Source organism: Tiliqua scincoides, chromosome 2 (assembly GCF_035046505.1).
Source record: "Tiliqua scincoides isolate rTilSci1 chromosome 2, rTilSci1.hap2, whole genome shotgun sequence".
NCBI lineage: Eukaryota > Metazoa > Chordata > Lepidosauria > Squamata > Scincidae > Tiliqua > Tiliqua scincoides.
This window is the reverse complement of record NC_089822.1, coordinates 180,560,917-180,581,180: the sequence shown is the minus strand read 5'-3', so window position 1 is coordinate 180,581,180 and position 20,264 is coordinate 180,560,917. Positions and strand designations below refer to the sequence as shown.

Here is a 20,264-nt window from a genome sequence, read left to right as displayed (position 1 = left end):
TGAAATGGGCATCTAAGAACAGAACTTATTTTGATGCTCTGGTGGGAAAGCCTTGAAATTTCCCAAGGACCTTGGAATTCTGACTGACAGAAAGTAGACTGGGGTATAAATGAATTCCCAGTTCAAATCAAGGAAGAAAAATGTACACACTGTATATGTATAAGCCTTTGTATACACTCGGATATCTGTACCCAAATATATGTCTGAGAAGTGACCTGCAACATAGTCTATACAAAAGCTGTAACCTTAAACACATTTAACCCAGAAGGATTTGCCACTGAGACATACTTACAATTGAGATGAAAGTTGTAAGTACATCACTCTGTGCGTACAAACACTTGTTGGAAACTTGTTTGACACAGACCACCTGTTTTGCCAAATCCCAATCCACTGGGCCTTGTAAACCAGTCCAATCAATCAGAGTTGCCAATAAGCCAAGTTACAGTTCACAGTCAGGTTCCAGGTAGGTCAGTCCAATCTGTCAGGGTATCCAAATCAAAGTCCAAAGCCAAAGTCCAGTCACAATCCACAGTCTGATTCCCAATTCCATAAACCAAGTCAGTCTCCTCTCCTTCCTCCAACCTGCACTCCTTCAAAACCCACCAAACCCTTTCTGCCTCAGGTGCTCCCTATATACCTGAGGGAACTCCTTATGCTCTATTGGCTGCAGCTGTACAGCACACTTCCCGCTACCACCAGCACCAGCTGTGCAGCACACCTCCAGCAGTGAAGAAGGCCAATTCTATGCTTGGGATCATTAGGAAGGTTATTGAGAACAAAACGGCTAGTATTATAATGCTGTTGTACAAATCCATGGTAAGGCCACACCTGGAGTATTGTGTCCAGTTCTGGTCACCGCATCTCAAAAAAGACATAGTGGAAATGGAAAAGGTGCAAAAGAGAGCGACTAAGATGATTACGGGGCTGGGGCACCTTCCTTATGAGGAAAGGCTACGGCGTTTGGGCCTCTTCAGCCTAGAAAAGAGACGCCTGAGGGGACATGATTGAGACATACAAAATTATGCAGGGGATGGACAGAGTGGATAGGGAGATGCTCTTTACACTCTCACATAATACCAGAACCAGGGGACATCCACTAAAATTGAGTGTTGGGCAGGTTAGGACAGACAAAAGAAAATATTTCTTTACTCAGCGTGTGGTCAGTCTGTGGAACTCCTTGCCACAGGATGTGGTGCTGGCGTCTAGCCTAGATGCCTTTAAAAGGGGATTGGACAAGTTTCTGGAGGAAAAATCCATTATGGGGCACAAGCCATGATGTGTATGCGCAACCTCCTGATTTTAGAAATGGGTTATGTCAGAATGCCAGATGCAAGGGAGGGCACCAGGATGAGGTTTCTTGTTATCTGGTGTGCTCCCTGGGGCATTTGGTGGGCTGCTGTGAGATACAGGAAGCTGGACTAGATGGGCCTATGGCCTGATCCAGTGGGGCTGTTCTTATGTTCTTACCACCTGGGCTTTAATCCTGCATTTACTCAGAGCAAGGGGCACTGTGGACACCACACCCTATCTCCTCAGTAATATCTTCCGCAATTCCAATACACCACCACAATCATTTCAGTCACCAATTTTAATATTTCATCCAGGTCAGTTTAAATAGTACATTAAATGCCATCAACACAGTCAAGACATTGTGCTAGTACATTTTAAATGTGTCACAATAGAATCTAGAATCATTTTTGAAAAGTGGAAATATCAATAACTATACCATTGTACTATTTGTCAGTTTATTGCACTTCATTGGAAATATTAAAAAAGAAACATTCTGTTTCTATTAGATCAGTATAAATTTGCTGATCTTAATACTATTTTGTTCTGCTTAATAACAACAAGAAAAATGTACAATTATGCATGTGGTAGAAAAGCATTAATAGACTTTTTTTTTAAAAAAACAAACCCCACTTAGCATTTACTCCTTTGTCTTTAGCTGTATGCATGGGTCAAACAATCCTCTTTTATCATGACAAAATCCTTGTGCTAGGATTGTGTATATAATACTAAGTGCATCACTTACAAAAGCCAACTTTTCCAAAGATGCTGAGGTCTCACACAATGGATTCAACTTGCATCAGCTAAAACAAAAAGACCAAACAAAACTATGGGAAACATTGCAGATTTTAAGAAAAAAAAAAGTCAGGCCCTTTAAACCAGGGTGACCAGATACAATGGAGGGCGTAATGCCTATATGTATGCCTATATCTTATACCACTGTATAGAAGAGGGAATTTTAGCAGGTGCAGCTCAACAAGGAAGTGTTTAAATAGCTGCACCTGCCAAATTTTCCTCTTCTATGCAGTGGTTAAAGGTAAAGGTACTCTGTTCCAGTGGCGAGCCTCCCCAGTCCTGTGCCCCAGGACAAAGATCCTGGATGGCACCCCTACGGGATGCTGCTGCTCCCCGTGGGCAAATCTGCCCTCCTCTTACCTGGAGCACATAGAGCCTCATGTGACTCCAGGATGCACTGGGGAAGCCTACTGAAACTTCCCTGGACTCTTCCGACCATGTCGGGAGCCTCAGAGAGGCTTATGCATGGTCGTAGAGGCATGCAAGGCTCCACACCTGGGGCATTTGCCCCTTTCCATTAATGGCAGGTCCGCCACTGCTCTTTCCTCCATTGTATCTGGTCACCCTGCTTTAAACAGAAACTCAAGCCTTTCCTATATTCTCTGTTTTACTTGCAATTCATTCAAGAAAACTGTACAAACATATGAAGTACATTTCCACCATTTCATTTTACACCAAAATACTTATTGCCATGATTTTGTTGGCACTCACCAGAGAAACCAAGTCAGTGCAAGTTAAAGTAAAATTTCAAATCTTGAATACTAGGAGATAAAATCCACACTGAACTCAAATAGGACTTACTTCTGAACAGACGTGATACGATCAGGCTGTTAGAAAATTTTTTTAAAGGCCATCTGCACAAATCTGGATGTCCGAGGACATCCACGCTGCAAAATCGTTTGATCATAGGGTAGATTTGCCCAGAGCCCCCGACTGCACTGCAGGTGGGTTCAGATGTCATTCACCAGGCCTATGTTGTCAAAGGACCAGTCTATTTCTTGCCATATCACTCCTGTTTAAAGGCAAACAATTTTTCACGCTATCATTTTTTCCTGATACATTCAAAACAGAAGTGCAATAGAAAGGCAGAAAAAGTGCAGGATACTCTAGGAGTAGCCCCAATAAGCAGCATGAAGTTTAGCAATATTAGCAGGAATGGAGGAGAGGTTCTCCATACACACCCAAGGCTACAATCACCACTTACTCCAGTGGTTTCAGATTTTGACATTTTGGGATCCCTTTCCACTTCAGCGTCTTTGCTGTAACATTTTTAGCATAAGGAAGGAGATTCTGGAGGATGCTCCAGGACATACAGTAAGTTAATGTGGGGCTTTGACCTGCCTTTCAAGCCTCACTATTCCTCCATGTAGCCAAAATCAAACCTTACAAAATATCTCTTCCATGGATCCACTTCAGGGGAAAACAGATAGTGGCTGACAAGCTTTCAGGAAAGCTTGTCAGCTATTATCGATCATATCATGACAATAAGCTTTCAAACAACCCCAGGGCTTCCTGGAACACAATCTGAAAACCCACAACTGAGACTGTATCCCACTTTCTAGTTGCCTTTCAGAGCAAGTGTTCAGATCATGCATCAGATCTTCTTTTAGCATAAAGGTGAGGATCAGCTGCCATCAATGAGCATGAAACCAGTCTCTGCAATATGGCATGTTTCACTCTGGTATTACAATCCTGGAGAATCAGTTGTGTAAAACACATCTAGACACCAGCTATGCTATACAGTTACTACCACATTGGTAGGACAACACTCACCAATTGAGTGCATTATTTTGAATGTGTATGAAGGGGAAGGTTTATGCTGAGTCACAACAGAATACAGAGCTAGGTTCACTGAATACAGAGTTAGGTCTATTCATATCGGAATAAAAGATCTGCACTGCAACATACTTCTGGGACACTGTCTCCTGATAGTAGAGTGTTGGACATGCTGAGGTTACAGCAGAATACTGACATAAATAATTTTTTAGTGATTTATGCAGCAGCAAACCAGCATGCTTCAAAGGACAGAGTACTAGAATTGGGCTTTAAACTCCAGGTCAGCCATAGACTTGCTGGATGGCTCTTTTTGGAGCAAGTGATTTTGCTGGTCTGGTTTTTGCACCTGTACTACGGGAAACAGCAGCAACCTATTTCACAGGGTTATTGTAGAAATAAAGGTTGCAAAGCATACCATGTAATCCAAAAATCAATAAGCAATTGATTAAAAGTGCTGTGAACGTATGCTTTGTGCTTCCTAGAGAGTGAGACAGTTGACCAATAACTGTAGAAGTTTAAAAGGGTGCTGTGAGAACATACCTCACTTGGGAAAAAAAAATCCAGGGCACCCATACAATAGATTTGTTGCATGATCTTTCTATGTGATTGTATTTTAAAAGACTGTCTCAAGAATGTCACATGAAGCTTTACGATTGTCAGATATGAGAAACTAAGGCCATTATTATGGAATAATTAAATAATATAGTTTTAATTATGGGGGGAAAAAAACACGACAAGCAAGGCAACTAGAACTCCCAGCCAGTGTGACTCCATAGGTGGGGAATGGGCTGGGATCCATAATCTCACAAGTGTCCACAACCATAACCTGGCAAGTCCTCAGGCGGCAAGGGGCTCCCGCTGCTCCCCGCCAATACACAGTAAACCAGCCACAGCACAATGGGGAGACTTACCAGGAAGGGGTGAGGAGCAAGCAGCAGCGGATGAGAATACTACCCCATATAACATCATTGGCGCAGAGGTAGGAAAGCTAACCAGAAACCGGGCAATGGACAGGTGAGAGTCCTCCTTCACTGCTGCTGCTGTAGCTACAGGTATCATACAAAGGAGGATTGGTGTCTGGTTGCTGCCTAGTTCCGAGGCATCATGGCAGACATGTATACTTCCCAAAGCAATTGGAGGGGACCCAATGTTGGAGCCGCCACTGCTCTCAGCCTTCTGGATTTTTGTAGTATTTGGTCCTTTCTATCAATTAGGCAGCATAACGAAGGTTTGGCAGCAATTAGAACATTTCCTAGGGATCCAGCACACTGCTGCAGGATGTCAAGTATCATGACTGAGAGCTACATAGAGTGCTAACTGAACAGAGTAATTGCCCTGCACTTGCAGAGATAGCATAGTGTGCTAGTTTACAGTACATGTGCAGGGACATTTAACAGGAGAACACATTCAAATACATGCTGTATATCTGAGGTGGTTGGTAGGACAGTGCTGAGAGGACTGCTTTCATGCACCTTGTTCAACATTTGGATCCAATTTACAATGTCAGTTACAGTGATAGTTCCCAATGATTACCTTACCATTGCAAAAGCTTTTTCCATTTGTGAGGATTTTGTGCACTATAACAGAACTGTATCCAGGCTATAGTAGATGATCACTAATTCCATGCAACAGAGCTTTCATAGGGTAGTTGCAATTATCTAGTAATAGAGCAAATGATGAGAACTGCCCTCAGAAGTTATTTATAAGGAAAGAAAATGTATTCACTGTGCCCATCACTCTAAAATTCTCATAGCCCCATATATCTCTCACCCCTCCACAGAATTACTTGAGTTACATAAGCAGGATAAGGCAACTTAAGTCAGAACTCAACAGATATTGCAAAAAATTCACACCTTGGGCCTCTGAGGAAGCCATCTGATTCACTATCTGAATTGTAGAGACAAACACAGTAGCAAAACCAAATTTCTCTTTTACTTGTAGGGAAAAATTAAGATCAGCATCAAATCTAAGAGAATTATGTGATGTTCTTGCATCTCTGAGACTTTTCAAGGCTGTGTCAACTTTAGCTACATGAAATTTAATGTAATGGTTCTGAAAATTTGCAGCTGAAACAAATTGAAACCTACAAAGTTGACAATGCGATGATGGCATCAAATTCTGACTTGAACTTGTACTACAAAAATCCTCTTGGGATAATCAAGTAACTTCAGCCTTCAAAACTGCAAGACTGAAAGGATACACCCGGACTAAAGTTGTCTTCAAAGTTGTCACACAATTCAAAAATAAGTTCACCTAATTGTTGCTGAGGAATATTTAGCCTCCTAGTAATTATAATCCTTTGTTAAAATACACACGCTCCAGTTCAGGGCTGATCTCTTGGATCTTGGCTTGTAATTCTGGCTCCAGACGTGTTACAGACATGGAACTGAGCAGAAGAAAAACCATAAGGAAATAGAAAATGTGACTTAATAAAGACATGAACATTCAACCCATAATAAAGCACAATGGATAAATATTATGTATATAATTTTTTTAAAAAATTTGAATGAATTATATTAAATAATTTATATATTGTATTAAATATTAAATTATATACTTAATACCCTGCTTACCCTGCTAACTGGGTAAGTGGCACTTTTAAAGTGCATGCTCTTCTTTTATTTAGCAGAGGAAGAGTAACTGGCCCTCCTCACCCAGCACTGTCTTTTCTAGTGGCTGTTTGCTGGTGTTTTTTTGCATCCTTTTAGATTGTGAGCCCTTTTGGGACAGGGAACCATTAGTCGTTCATTTGATTTTCTCTGTAAATCGCTTTGTGAACTTTCTGTTGAAAAGCTGCATATACTGTTAATAATAATAATAATAATATAATAATAATAATAAATATATATTGTATATATATTTATACATATATATATATATACACACATATACATATAAATTTGAATAAATTATATTAATAGATAAATTTCATCTAAAGAGACTACAAGTATTCTTTTATAGCAATTTAGTTTCCCCCCCCATTTCAAAATGGTGAGTCTCTGTTGACTACAACTAGGCTGCAACCCTATACACACTTACCTAGAGTAAGTCCCATTGAACTCAATACATAGGTTTGCAATGTAAGTAACAAAATGAGTCAGAGACTTTAAGTGCAGTTTTGCTTTCTAGTTAACTAATGTGGTATGTTAATGTGTCAGCCAGAAAATACACTTCATAAGTGCTTTCACTTGTATGTTAAAGTTGAGTTAATAAGTCATGTATCACCAACATGTTTTAAAAATGTATTGTTAACATTCTAACTATTACTATTAACAGTGAATACAGTAAGCTTGGCATGCATAAAAACAAAGGCAAGCACTTAAAATTAGAACTCTTTAACATGTGAGCACTACAGAATACCCACCTGGGTGTAATGTATGCTGATCCAACTCAGCATAGCTTGGAACTGCTTTTGCTATTACAGCTCATAGGTCTTTTCTAAGCCAAGAGGTCAAATAATGTTAAAATTATATTGTTTTCAAATTAAATCAGCCTCAAAGGTTGCTAGAGAAGAAGCAGGGTACTTCTGCTTCCTTAAAGAACCTTGATCTTCCATAAAATTAAATCAGTGTCTAGTCATAGGAGGTATACCCCTCCCTTATTCAAGCTACTTTCCATGCCCAGTTTATTTTGTCAGTTTTGGAATCCCCAGTCATTACTTGGAGAAAAAGCCTCCACTCTTTCAAGCCAGATTCTCTGAGAGAACCTACATGTTACAACAGATGGAACAGCAAGCTGTAAGGAGGAATCAAGTTCTGCTTCCTGTTTCTATTGTTCCCCATGCTGCTCAAATTGGTCTCCTGCTGTGCCAACAACACCAACTTTAAAGTCCTCATTTGCCACATCAATATTGTTCTTGTAGCCTCAAACTCTTCCCAAACTTAAATTATTTGGACTGTGAGGACACACTCTGGCCTAGCTGATTTGGTTGTTGCAAGGGAAAGGAAGCCTAGCAAAAACAGACTGCTCATACTCAGAAAGTAAGAAACAGTCAGACTTCCTGGAAGCAGGTGGTCCCCTCCCACAAAAGAGACAGAAGTTGAAGAATGGCCTGTGAGATGAGGGGTCCCTATTCTTAACCAACTTTCCAGCACTGACATTGCTGTGCCAATGTGGCATGCACTGCATCCTGCAGCAGGGAGGCAGTCAAGAAGGCCTCCTCGAGGAAAAGGCATGTTTGTTACCTTACCTTAGGGTTGCACTGCAGTTAGGTCAGTGCTGGAAAGTTGGTTAGGATTGCGCCCTTATTGTCTCAACAAAGGATTAGAAACAATCTGAACTTTAACTGTACTCAGATAAGAACTCACATCTAGAATGACTGGGAGGCATCATCACAGGGGGTCTGGAATGGAACCCGTGCAGATACGGGGACATACCTGTATTATTGCAAAGGAGCACCCAAAACTCTCTGCATTGAGGAGGAGGCATTCTATAGGTGTTTGTGAGAATCACCTCTTTGACTCAGTTCAGGACTATGGGGTGGTAAAATATTTTGGTGAGCTACAAAATCCCTTTTCAGGAACCTCTGGTTGCCTCCAAGTAGGAAAAAGACACCCAGAGCATAGTGTGAAACTGCCAGGCTGTGGAAGATCAACATGACCTTCTACTGAATGGTTCCCCTTCTAAGTTAAAGAAATTAGAGCTATACCAGAGCAGAGAACTTCCTGTGAGGAAGAGACACTACTGGTCCCTAGCCTGTGCCTTGGTGAGAAACTCCACTGCTGTAATTATAACTGAAGGGGCAGAAAGGAATTAGAAAATGATAAAAATAATAAAAGAGGGAAGGTCTATGTGAAACATGGCTGGAAGATAAGTTCTATCAAATCACTTCCTAGCTCTAGGCAGGAATAGACTAGGAACAGGGAATCCCCTCCCTCAAGAAAGGCAGTAGAACACTTTCTACTTCCAATGTCCTGAAGAAGACTTGGGGTTTCTGAAATGGTTCTCTGATGCCCACATCAAGAGAAAGGGAAAAAGCCACTGCTCACTGGGTAAGGCAGCTGAGGAGGAGGAGGTTGGCCATGCACTGTCTTAGGTAAATAGGCACAGAAAGAAACAAGAAGAACACTTTGTTCTAGCACTTTGTTCTAGCAAAGTGAAGGCAGAGGGAGAAATACATATCACCCATCCCAGAAAGTTACAGTAGAGATGAAACAATAGTGGAAATTAGAAAATTACAGAGGTTTGTGCTTAGTAATTGGTGGGCTTGAGAACCAAGGTTGGTCCATGCCAAATGCTGCCCCCCTTCCCCAAAGATGAGGCAGCCCCTGCTCCTTCCACTCTCCAATGTTCTAAGCATTTCCCACCCCTCCACATTTATTCTTCCTCTCTGTCCCGCTCTTTCTTTTCCAGTCCAGGGAGCAGGAGATCAGTGAAGTCAAATAGGAGGACAGTGCAGAGGACCCCTCCCCCACCAACCTGTGACCTGAGGCAATCACTTCAGTTGGCTTCATGGATGGGCCAGCCTTGCTGGGAACAGCCCTTTTCAGACTAGATTTGGTCAGGTGCCTGCTAGCAGATGACTTCTAGTATAAAGCCTGTGGTTTTTCTGTTTCTGGGATAGGAAACGTGTCTGAACTGAGAAGCTTTTTCAAAGCAGACTACGTATTTTCTCATATTATGGACTGACTTGGTTAAAAGATAACAGAAAAACCATGTGGTACCTTTTCTGTGGAAACAATGCACAGCACAGAGGGGTTGCAAACACCAGACTGGAAAAGATAAACACAAAGTGAGGTTATTTGGGGTGATTAACTTCTCTCAGGCCAGCCCAATGAGGTGTGAATATTTTTAAGAGAGTCATTTGGGCACAATGGCAACAATCCACCCCACACCATCTAGTCAGTGCTACACAAATTCGAGAATTCTGGTCCTGATTAACAGGTTTGGAAGGAGTGGCAATTCTCTCTTTCACAAGGCATACATTTCCCTATGCTTTTTCTCCCCAGCTCCTCCCCCTGAAACATCTTTTTGCCCTGGGTCTTACAGCTGGCACTTCCTAAGTTTGCTTGATTCATTTGCCTTCCCCCCCCCAACCAAGTCAAGATCAGCTTTATATTTTAATTTCTATCCTGCCTTATTCCCGACGATCAAGATCTGCTTTTGTTTGCTTTGCTTTTGGAGGCTAGCCTAGTAACAAGGCCACCACCTCATTTGCTCTTTGTTATCTGAGGCCAAAGCGAAGCCTGGACAGCCTTGCTATGATAAAACTTCACAAGCCCTTATGTAGGGTTAAAAATGGGACATCGATCACAAATGTGATCAATGTAATGCAAGCATAGAAAATGTATTTCTTTACTCACCAGAAGCCAACTAATCCCACTTGAATGGGAGCACTCATCCATGGGAATCGCTGTGTTAAAAAAGAGAAACATTTCATACTCCCTTTCACTGCATATACACAACTTTTTGGGGGGTACAGGACTTTTGAAAAGCATATGGACACTGAAACTGTACAGAGAGTAAAAGTATGCATACTTTCACTATGCTTGAGTATATGCCTCATTAACTTCCTGGCAACATTCACTCTCCGTTCTAGCCTGCCAGCCTGTAAAAGCAAGAGACGTACAGTACAGTACGTACAGTCTCGTAATTGCAAGAGACTGCATGCCTGCTTGTTTGGTTAAAGCAAGTGACATTTCACATGACTGTAGTGAACACAGACAAAGACAATGGGCTGTGGGGGGCTGCAGAGATAGGGTTCCCGCTTACCCGCAGTTACTGTTATCTGCAGAGGCCCAGGAACATATCCTTTGAGGATGCTGGGGGACACTTATATAATATATGTTAGGCCAAAACACAGTGACCTGTGTGGTCATGAGTGCTAGACAGTTTGGCTGTTCGGTCACTGCTCCTTCATGTGAACTGGCTGCCAGTTAGTTTCTGGGCATGATTCAAGATGCTGCCTTTGACCTTTAAAGCCCTTCATGGTTTGTGACTGGGGTATCTTAAGGACTGCCTCCTTTCAAATGAGACAGTTCGTCCCCTAAAGTCATTGGGTGGGCCTTCTAGCATGTGCCACTACAATTGGAGGCTTGGCTGGTGGAAGCCATGGGTAGAACCTTCTATGTAGAAGCTCCAGAATGATGGAACTCTCTCCCCATTGAACTGTGAAGGGAACCCTCCCTGTTACCCTTCTGGCATAGCCTGGAAACATTTTTATCTTGCTTAGCTTAGCTCTTATGCCCCTCTTGATCTCTAGTTTTTATTGCCAGTGTCTATTTTAAAAAAAAACAAACTTTTTTACAATAAAAGGCCCAAAGTGGCCAATATTAAAACATAACACAATAAGACAAAAGTAGAAACATTTAAAGTTTTTTTTTATTTGTCTTATTGTATTATATTTTAATATTGTTAACCAATTTGGACCTTTTATTGTAAAAGGGTTTTTAAAACAAACAAACTTGCATGGAGACAGATGCCTTAGGGAGCAAGTTAATGCAGTTTTCTGCATGGCATCTGTTTCAAGTACCCCAAGTTAGTGCCAGGGCATTAGAAGTCTGGCGTGACTACACAGAGCCTGAGCAGTGCATCAGGACTTACCAAATTTAAACCTTACCTCTGCCCTGAACTTACGAGGCATTGTAAGGACTACATAATATATATGAAGCACACTCAGAAAGTGCTATGCAAAAGCTAGGTATTATTGTAAGCCAAGTCTTGCATCTAAAAAAACTGGACCTTTTGCACACATGCTTTAACCAATAGATAACCCATATTATTACTACTCAAGAAAACAATGGGGCAGATCTAATTGCCTTGACTGAATGCTAACCTTTCACATGGTTTTCTAGTTGTGTCCACAAACAGAATTCTCTAGAACAGCATAGGGAATAATTGTAGATTTATACTTGTTTTTACTGTCCTGAGCTAATTTGAGGCTATTTCACTAAAACCAATCTCTTAATTGCATTTACTACATTAAGGAAAAAATATTGTAGTAATATAGGCTTACCTTTAAAAATGCCTTCTTTTCCAAACTATTCATGATGAAGGGGGGAATGGCTACAAAGTAAGAAAACAACAGCAGTATGCTTAAATCTTACTGAATCATATCTCTCTGCTGATAAGAGCAAGAAAAAGTCCTGAGCCTTGATGATAAGAACAAGAAAAAGCAGTCCTGAACCTGACTGCTAGTGTTAGAATCAGACCCCACATACTACACACAGTTTTTGACTGAAGTTGCTTTCATGGTAGGAAGGTTTTCTGAGGTCAGTGCAAACAACATTTCTGGTCAAATAGGGCCATCTTAACAGAAATTTTGGGAAACAACTTTGCAGTCTGATAAAGCAATTCATGCCACACAATAGGCAGTAACTATCCCAGAAGACCGTTGCTGTGGAGACAGAGGAAGACAGGGCTGTATACAGTTTGCAAAACAAAAATGCATCAGCCTCAGCATCAGCAATGAATCGCATATCAATAATGATATAACTAGACACACCTATTATTAACAGTATTAACAGTATTAAATATTTAAAAAGGAAGGTGGTGTAAACATTTGTCTGAGGGCCCAATTCTATGGAGTGCATGCTGGCTCACCGCCGGCACACACTGTCACAAACATGCTGTAAGGTACTCTGCCGGTGTTAGCCGGTGCTGGTGGAGCACCGTGGAGCACCGTGGTGGAGCCGGTGCTGGTGGAGCACCGAAGCACTGCTGCTCTGTGGTCATGTGGACTGCTGAGCAGCGGACAGGTAGGTGGGGGTGTAGAGAGAGGTGGGGAGGAGGCTTTCCAGGGTGGGGGGAGGCAGAAGGAGGGTGGGGTGGAGGTGTTCTGGGGGAGGGAGCGGGCTAGGAGGGAAGCGCGACTGGTGGAGCAATGGATCCAGATCCTCCATGTTGGGCTTGCTGCCCGACACAGAGGCTCTGAATTTTACGTCGACCTTTGGGTCAATATAGAATCGAGGAGCCCCACTGTGGGGCTACTCGCTTTACCCAGGGGAAGAGGACAAAATTCTTCTTCTCCCGAGGAGGAGATGGCAGATGTCTGGAATGCGTTGGATGCAGCAGCAGCCATTTTTCGCACTGCTGCAGCCCAGTGCACCAGGCAGCTCAGGATTGGGCCGCCCGGGCCCAGTCCTATCCAACTTTCCTGCACTGGTGCAACCTCAATTCAGCCTTGAGGTAAGGGAACACATGTTCCCATACCTTGAGGAGGCCTCTGTGACTGCCCCCCCGCACAGGATCCAGTGCATTCCCCATTGGCACGACTGCAGTGGCAATGGAAAATTGGATAGGATTGGGCCCTTAGTTATTATCTCTGGCATATGGTTGCAAGGTTTTCCCCAATATCACAATAAGCAAACACACAGTGGTATAAAAAGTAAAATTACTGAAAACACAACTGCTGCACCCTGCTCTGTGCACATGAAGGATCGTACAATAACTCTCACTGAGCTCTCAGCTTCGTAGCCACTGCTATAATGAGACCACAATATAGAATGGAAGCAATCTGATGCAGAATGTCTCCTTTTGCCCGACTACAATTCTTCTACAAGTGTCTGGTAGCATGTTCTTTCCATGCTACTCTTGGAAGAAGCAGGAGTGGAACTGCACACCTGGCAACTTTGGAAAGAAGGGTGATAAGAGCAAGGGGCTGCTCTGCAACCAATGCATTATGTTCAGGATGGCTGCCACAGTTCCTAGAAGAACATGATTTTATCATGAACACTGTAGGCCAGCAATTTTCAACCTTTTTCAACTCATGGCACCCTGAGAAGGAGCTAAAATTGTCAAGGCACACTATCAGTTCTTGGACAATTGATAAGGAACCACATTGTCAGCCAGGAGCTCACATTCCTCAGTGTGTCCGACTATGACCCTCCCCAAACTTCTGCAGCACACCTGCGGACCATCGGCGGCACACCAATGTGCCATGGCACAGCGATTGAAAATGGTTGCTGTAAGCATTATGCTTTACTGAAGTTGAACTAACCCATGCCTGGAGCAGCCATAAGGATCCTTGAGATAACCACCTGCACAATGGCCTGTTGAGCAGCTTTGGCCGATTCACCCAATCGGTTTCCATTTTCGTCTGTAATGGGAATACCATACTTTAGTTCCCTGTTGAGTTTAAGAAAAACATAAAGGAAAAAGAAAGCAGAACAGCAGTCACTCATCTTAAAAAGGACCCTAGATGTTCAAAGTATTTGTTTCTAACATTCTGTTGAAGCAAACTACTTCCATATTTTTTTTAAATTGTAATTCTAGACTTTGACTTTGTAATAAATTCATAGTCTGATCTTTCCCAATAGTTGATGCAGGTTTGAATGAACTTTGTATGAGTAACTGGCAGAGGAGAGGATTCGATAATGTGACCCACTGCCCGTCACTGCTCCTGCTGCACATTCACACCCCCAAAAGCATGCAGAAAATGGCAATCCTTCTTGCGCAATCCTCTTCAATAAAATAGAAAGTGGAGGACTTGCTGGTAGTTCCTAGTGTGTCCTGCACTTCCTGTTTTATTTAAAGGGACTGTACAAGGAAGAAGGAAAGCAGTGTATAGTTAAGCAAATCACTGCCTTCCATGAAGTACTTTTGTGTGTAGGCAGCAGCAGTTGCAATTTGTTTCCTTACACCCTTATCTTACACCTTCCTCAAGCAGTCTGTTTAAACAAATCAGGAAGTGCCCTTCCTGATTGTTTTAAAGCAGTGGTTCCCAACCTTTAGGAGCCCATGGACAACTGAGACAAAAACTGGAATCATTGTGGACCACATGCAAACCCTCCCCAGCTCCCTGAACACACAAAAAATTCAATTAAATAAGATTATTTAAAGAGAAGTTGTGTGGGTTGTTGCTTTTGTTGCTGCCTGTGGGCAGTTCACTCTCTGTCCTCTCTGATGGTCCAGGGGAAGCATCTCCCAAGCAAATGCTTCCCCACGAATCACCAGAGAGGGCAGAAGATGAACTGCTCACAACAGCAGCAACCGTGCTGGCTGCGGGTGGTCAGTTTTCTATCCTCTCTGGGGGTCCATGGGAAAGCACTCACTCAGGAGACACTGGAAGTGATCAATCTTTTTTTCCTGAGATCTCATGGATCACTTTGCAGGGTCTCACGGCTCAGCTGTGGCCCACGGACCATGGGTTGGGAACCATTGTTTTAAAGGGATCATATGAGGAAGAAGTGAGGTAAGTGGATTACCAGCTTCTGATCAGCTTGCTCTTCGCAAATGGGGAGTGGACCAATATAGCTCCATCCACAGCAGGCTGGAGGGAGGTGGCAGCAAACTAGCTGGCTGATGCAATATGCTCTCATATTGACTATTAACAATGATGAACATCATTGGAACAAAGTGGCAGCAGATTTTCCAGGGGAAAGAACATTTTCATTGTCACCTCCCTGGAATACTGTGACCATTTTCATCCCCCCCCCCCCAAAAAAAAAATGTGGGTTCTGCCCCAGAATCTAAAGGCCAAGTAAGGAAGGGACAAGTGTCCAGTTATGGGACTTGTCTGCACTGGCATTTGTTTATTTTTTAAAATGACAATTGCAAGTGCCCTAAAGAAGCAGGAGGTAACTTTTCTTCAGTGGTAGTTGATGCTGTATCTATTTTAGGTACAACTCGGAAATTGAGCCATAGCTCTAAAAGCTCCAACATGTAGAAGTCAGTATGAGAGCTGTTTCAATTATCCAGGATTCAATTATCCATTACTTGCTAGGTTTTTATGTGGTGGGGAGACCCAACCCTGCATCAGGGAGACACAAAGAAGGGAGCACAGAGTTCCAGAGACAGAGAAGAACCCCTGACAGATAAGATTCTTTCGCTTGGAAATTGCTGCTGCTTTTTCTAGTGAAGTGTCCACACGCATGGTGTGGAAGGAGAATGCACCATCCTATTATTCTTCTAAGTGCTAGAGTTGTTGTAATACAACCATCGTAATTCTTTACATGTGGCAGTAGGACGATCACTTATAACTGTGCATGAGAACCACTGCGCTCTCGACCCCAGAACAGGTGGAAGGTGCTGGGTTGAGGTGAGAAACAGAAAGTATATTTTTAAAAAACCTTCTCCAGTTCAAAAAGTTTGAACAAAGTAGTTCCACAGCAGAACTCTCCTGCTTCCAAGTCATCCACAGCTAATCCATGCATGCTTGCCTCAAGGCTTCTGCAAGTTCCCAGCAGTAGGCAAGGTAAAGCATGCAGGTGCTACACATGACTAGGAAGCTTTTGATAAGGAGTCGCATGTTGTAAGTTACCTTTGCCTCATTAATGGGATATTGATGCAATTAGCAGCAGCTACAGCAGCAAATGGAACAAAACGTCCTATAAGAGGCGAGACATGCTGTGAAAAGGAGAAGAGAGTTATTTCAAGATGGACAAGTCGTGTGTGTGTGTGTGTGTGTGTGTGTGTGTGTGTGTGTGTGTGTGCGTGTGCGTGTGTGTGTGCGTGCGCGCGCCTAGTTGCTCCTGGCTCCCATTTATAAGTCTTGTCTAGTCTACTGTCCTGCTACAGTATGATCTGAGGGAATCTGCACCAGCAATCTGCATCAAAGGATTTCCTTAGGTACAACAAGAATCCAATAAGATTTGTATCAATGGTAGCTTTTAAAAATAAGCAAGCTTCTCCCCTGCAATTTGCAGTGACAAAAAAAAGTTTTTGAACATTCAGTGTTGTGTGTTATGGTGCTCTGCTGTACACTGCTTTGAGAGTTTCACCTACAGGAGCTAAGAAATATTATAACAACACTTCCAGAACTCAGCAGGCACCATGAATGATGAATTTGGCCACTGTATGAAACAAGTCTGGCACCCCTGCATTAGGTTTTAAGGTGCCACAAGACTTTTTATTGTGAAAACAATACAGAACCAACGATTAAGTCAAAGCTCTCTCCCTTTCTTTAAAAAAAAAATGAAAAGGGAAGCATGGAAATACCTTAGTTAGTGCATTAAGTCCTAGAGCCGTTGCAACAGCACCTGTGGTGGCAGAAACATAGGCTGTTCCCAGCTGGCTAAAACAAAAATAAAAACATTTGCATCCACACAGTACTGACATACATTCAGACACTTTCAAGTTCTAACACACACACCATTTATATGGACTGAAACACATGTGCTATGTGGCTGAAAGACAATGCTTCGCCAGTACGGAAAGTTAGACCATCCAGTGGGGTCAGGAAGAGTGTTTCTTTTCTCACTTGTCATCTTGGGTTCTTCTTGCCCCCCTCCCCAGACCTTAGGAACTGACAGAGCAGTTGAGACCTGTACACCAGCACCCTGACAATGTCCTTCTTTAGATGACTGTGGGCCAAGTCCTATCCAACCTCCAATGCCAATGCAACCACAATGCAGCCCCAAGGTAAAAAAAAAAAGTTCCATTAACTTGATGAGGCCTCTGCAACTGACTCCCCCACTGCAGGATGCAGTGCATCCCATTGGCACAGCTGCATCAGTGTTGGAAAATTGGATAGGATTGGGTCCTCAGTGAAAGCATTATGCTTACACTGAGAGTCAACAGCTTAGTGGTACAGCACACGCTTTACGTGCATAAAATTCCAGGTTTGATCCCCAGCAGCCCCACTAGAAAGACTTTGGTAGGTAGGGCTTTGATAGACCACTGTCTGAGACCTTGGAGAGTGACTGCCAGTCATAGCAGACAACATGGAATTAGATGGATTAACGGTCTGATGGTACAAAAAGTGCTTCCTATGCCTGACTCTTCACAATGTCTGAAAGCAAAAGTGACCCTCACTCTCCAGCTAACATGTCTATCCCTTACCTACTCTTGGCTTGTTCTCTTGAGTAATCCTGACTCATTTGTTCTCTCAACACTATAATACTGAAACAACTGTTTTGGCTATGCAAGTTGATCTATAGGAATGCTACTGGTGCAGGAGTAGACTACCCTTGTATTCTACCCTTGTCTTTTGCTCCTTTCTATGCAGGTGGCAATATCTGCAAGATATTCAAGTCTGGCCCACAAGGCCAAACTTGGGGGGAGGGGGCTAGACTCTCAATAAAAAGCAAAAATCTTTTTTCCCTTGTTGGCATCCTTCAGTCTCGGAAGACTATGGTATCACGCTCTGAACGGTGGTTCTGGAACAGAATGTCCTCTCCAGAGCGCAAAGCCTGGGTAAAGTAGGTATGGAGGATAGACTGTTTCCCATGCAGCAAATCCCCCCTCTCCACGTCACTGAAATGGTCCAATGGAAAGGCAGAGGCCAATACGGTTGGTTCCAGCGGTGTCGCAGGAGTTGCCAGAACATGACTGTGTTCAGCCATGAACTGCCTCAGGGACTCCGGCTCTGGATTTTGCCTTGGGGTTGACTCCTGAAGCCTTTTCCATAACTGGATGTAGCCACAAGGCAGTGGAGGTTTGGGATCAGAGCTTTCCTTCTCTCAGATGAGCTGCTTTCCCAGGCTGACGAGTCCCATCTACCCGGTGGTTGTTTAGTCGCCTCTTACGACAAGTACAGCCAAACTGAGGGCCTATTCTTATCCCATATCAAAAAAATCTTAATGCAGAGTCCTAATTTAGAATATCTGGAACAGTGTTAAGAGTCCAGACATTCTAAATCTGCACTGAAGTACAGAGTGCAGGGCAATCAAATTTGCCCTGAATTTCATGGACAGTCCTTCCTCTCATTCTGCTTTCACTGGGCAACCTCATTATGTCTACCACCTCCATATTCTTCCAGTATCTGACCCAATTACTAATTCACATGACATTTGGAATACCTGCCACCATTAAGGAACCAAGAGCCAGAAACACCCCAGAGGTCAATCATGTATGCCACATTGAAGGGCTCTCATTCCTACTAGGTGTAATCCATGCTAAATGACAATAACTCATTAGTGGCCTAATTAGTGATTTAAACTATGCAGATATGAAGGGTGATTATCAGCATGCAAGTAATTTATTTTTAGTCTGCGCTTTTAGTACCAGGTAGAAAGCACTTGGCAGTCATGCATCTAGTAGTACCTTAAGTTTATTACTGAGATTACACGAAGTGCTTTGAGCCCCTGAAATATGCTATAGACGTGTTAAGTATTATTGTTATTACATTAGCATCACTTCTATTTCCCATTATGTTTTACCTTGTGCTTACATGTCGTCATGTCAAGGCACTCTATGAAAGACCACATGACAAATTTAATAAGAATTCTAACCAGACAAACTGGGATCCAGTACTATTATAGCTGCCGAAAGTCATTCAGGAGCAGCAGGGCTTCTGTGGCTCAGCATTCTTCCAAAGAAGGAAGAATGCAAGTCTGTTTCATATCTGTGTTGGTTTGGTCTCTGCTCAGACACTAAACTTTCATGCTAATTCCACAGCCAGCTACCACCCTCATCCCAAGCATTCTGTTCTGGGGAAGATCCTTTAGCCTGCCACAGTTTGGTGAACAAAACTGGCTTTCACCATGCCTCATTATTGCAGTTAATTAGAGCATATTTTAACGCCTTGCAATCACGCTTGCTGAACCTTAACTGTTTTTTAAATGACAATTCACATCTATACATTGTCTGAACTGTCTGAATTGGTTTAATTACTTTACCTGACAGTAATTGGAGCATCTCCACTCCGATTGGTATAATTTACAATGGCATTGAATGACTGGTTAATCCACTGCCAGAAGACCACAGCTGGAGTAGTCCTTAAAAATAAGGAAGTTTGATTAATTTTCTTGAAAGTGGTAAGACTAACAATCTCATGCCAATAGTCTTTTTTTTTTTCAGAAGGGAAATTCCATGCTAGTAGTCAGTAGGAAAGGGACAGAGAATAAAACTACTACTATTATATCCCCACCAAATCTTTAGTGTCATCACATTTGGAATACTGAGCACAGTTCTGGTCATCATACCTCAAGAAGGCTACTGTAGAGCTGGGAAAGGTGCAAAAGAGGGCAACCAAAATGATAAAAGGGTTGGAAGACCATCCCTATGAGATCAGGTTACAGTGTCTGGGATTTTTTAGCTTGAAAAAGCTTGAAAAAGGTGATAAAGAGGGACATGATGAGAGTTATAAAAGTGTGTATGGCGTGGTTTTGTTTAATAACTTTATTTTATTTACTCTCTAATACTCTCTAATAACACCAGGCTCAGAGGTCATTCAAGGATACTGCTGGCTAGCTAATTCTGGCTAGCTAATGAACTGGCTAAGGATTTGTAATTGCTTACCTATAGAAAGTCATCATGCAGCCTGTGATAGTCATGTTCATGGGGACCTGAGCAGACATTCGTCCAATTAAGACCATCTTCTCACCAGTATCTGGGTGGAAGGCTGAATCATAGATATATTTTGCCCTCCACAGTTCATCTTCTGTCAATCCAGGGCCCACAACACCTTGTCTTGGGATAAATTGAAATATTTACCAAGTATATACAAGGTATAAGAATATTTTAGATACAAAAAGGAAGGAATGGTTCATAAACAAGAGTGGCATGTATTTTCCCCACAACACTGT

The 20,264-nt window shown here is 42.5% G+C and overlaps 1 protein-coding gene across 5 annotated transcripts in view; it reads right to left on the bottom strand.

Moving 5' to 3' along the window:
- Positions 1-1,589: 1,589 nt before the first annotated feature.
- SFXN1 (sideroflexin 1) overlaps positions 1,590-20,264 on the bottom strand; it is a 30,950-nt gene continuing 12,275 nt past the window's right edge. Inside the window, exons 3-12 of one of the 5 annotated variants that reach the window (XR_010793762.1) lie at positions 19,978-20,148; positions 19,356-19,454; positions 16,735-16,810; positions 16,058-16,143; positions 13,796-13,923; positions 11,813-11,862; positions 10,161-10,210; positions 9,522-9,569; positions 4,770-6,244; positions 1,590-3,094 (exon numbers count right to left, since the gene is read on the bottom strand). Coding sequence is in view for 2 of the 5 variants with exons in the window: in XM_066614946.1 (XP_066471043.1) it covers positions 6,148-6,244; positions 9,522-9,569; positions 10,161-10,210; positions 11,813-11,862; positions 13,796-13,923; positions 16,058-16,143; positions 16,735-16,810; positions 19,356-19,454; positions 19,978-20,148 (805 nt within the window). In the remaining 3 variants the exon portion in view is untranslated. Of the gene's footprint in view, positions 6,245-6,771; positions 7,297-9,521; positions 9,570-10,160; positions 10,211-11,812; positions 11,863-13,795; positions 13,924-16,057; positions 16,144-16,734; positions 16,811-19,355; positions 19,455-19,977; positions 20,149-20,264 lie in introns of those variants that run through there. The other 4 variants (XR_010793761.1, XR_010793763.1, XM_066614946.1 and 1 more) reach the window with 4 other exon arrangements.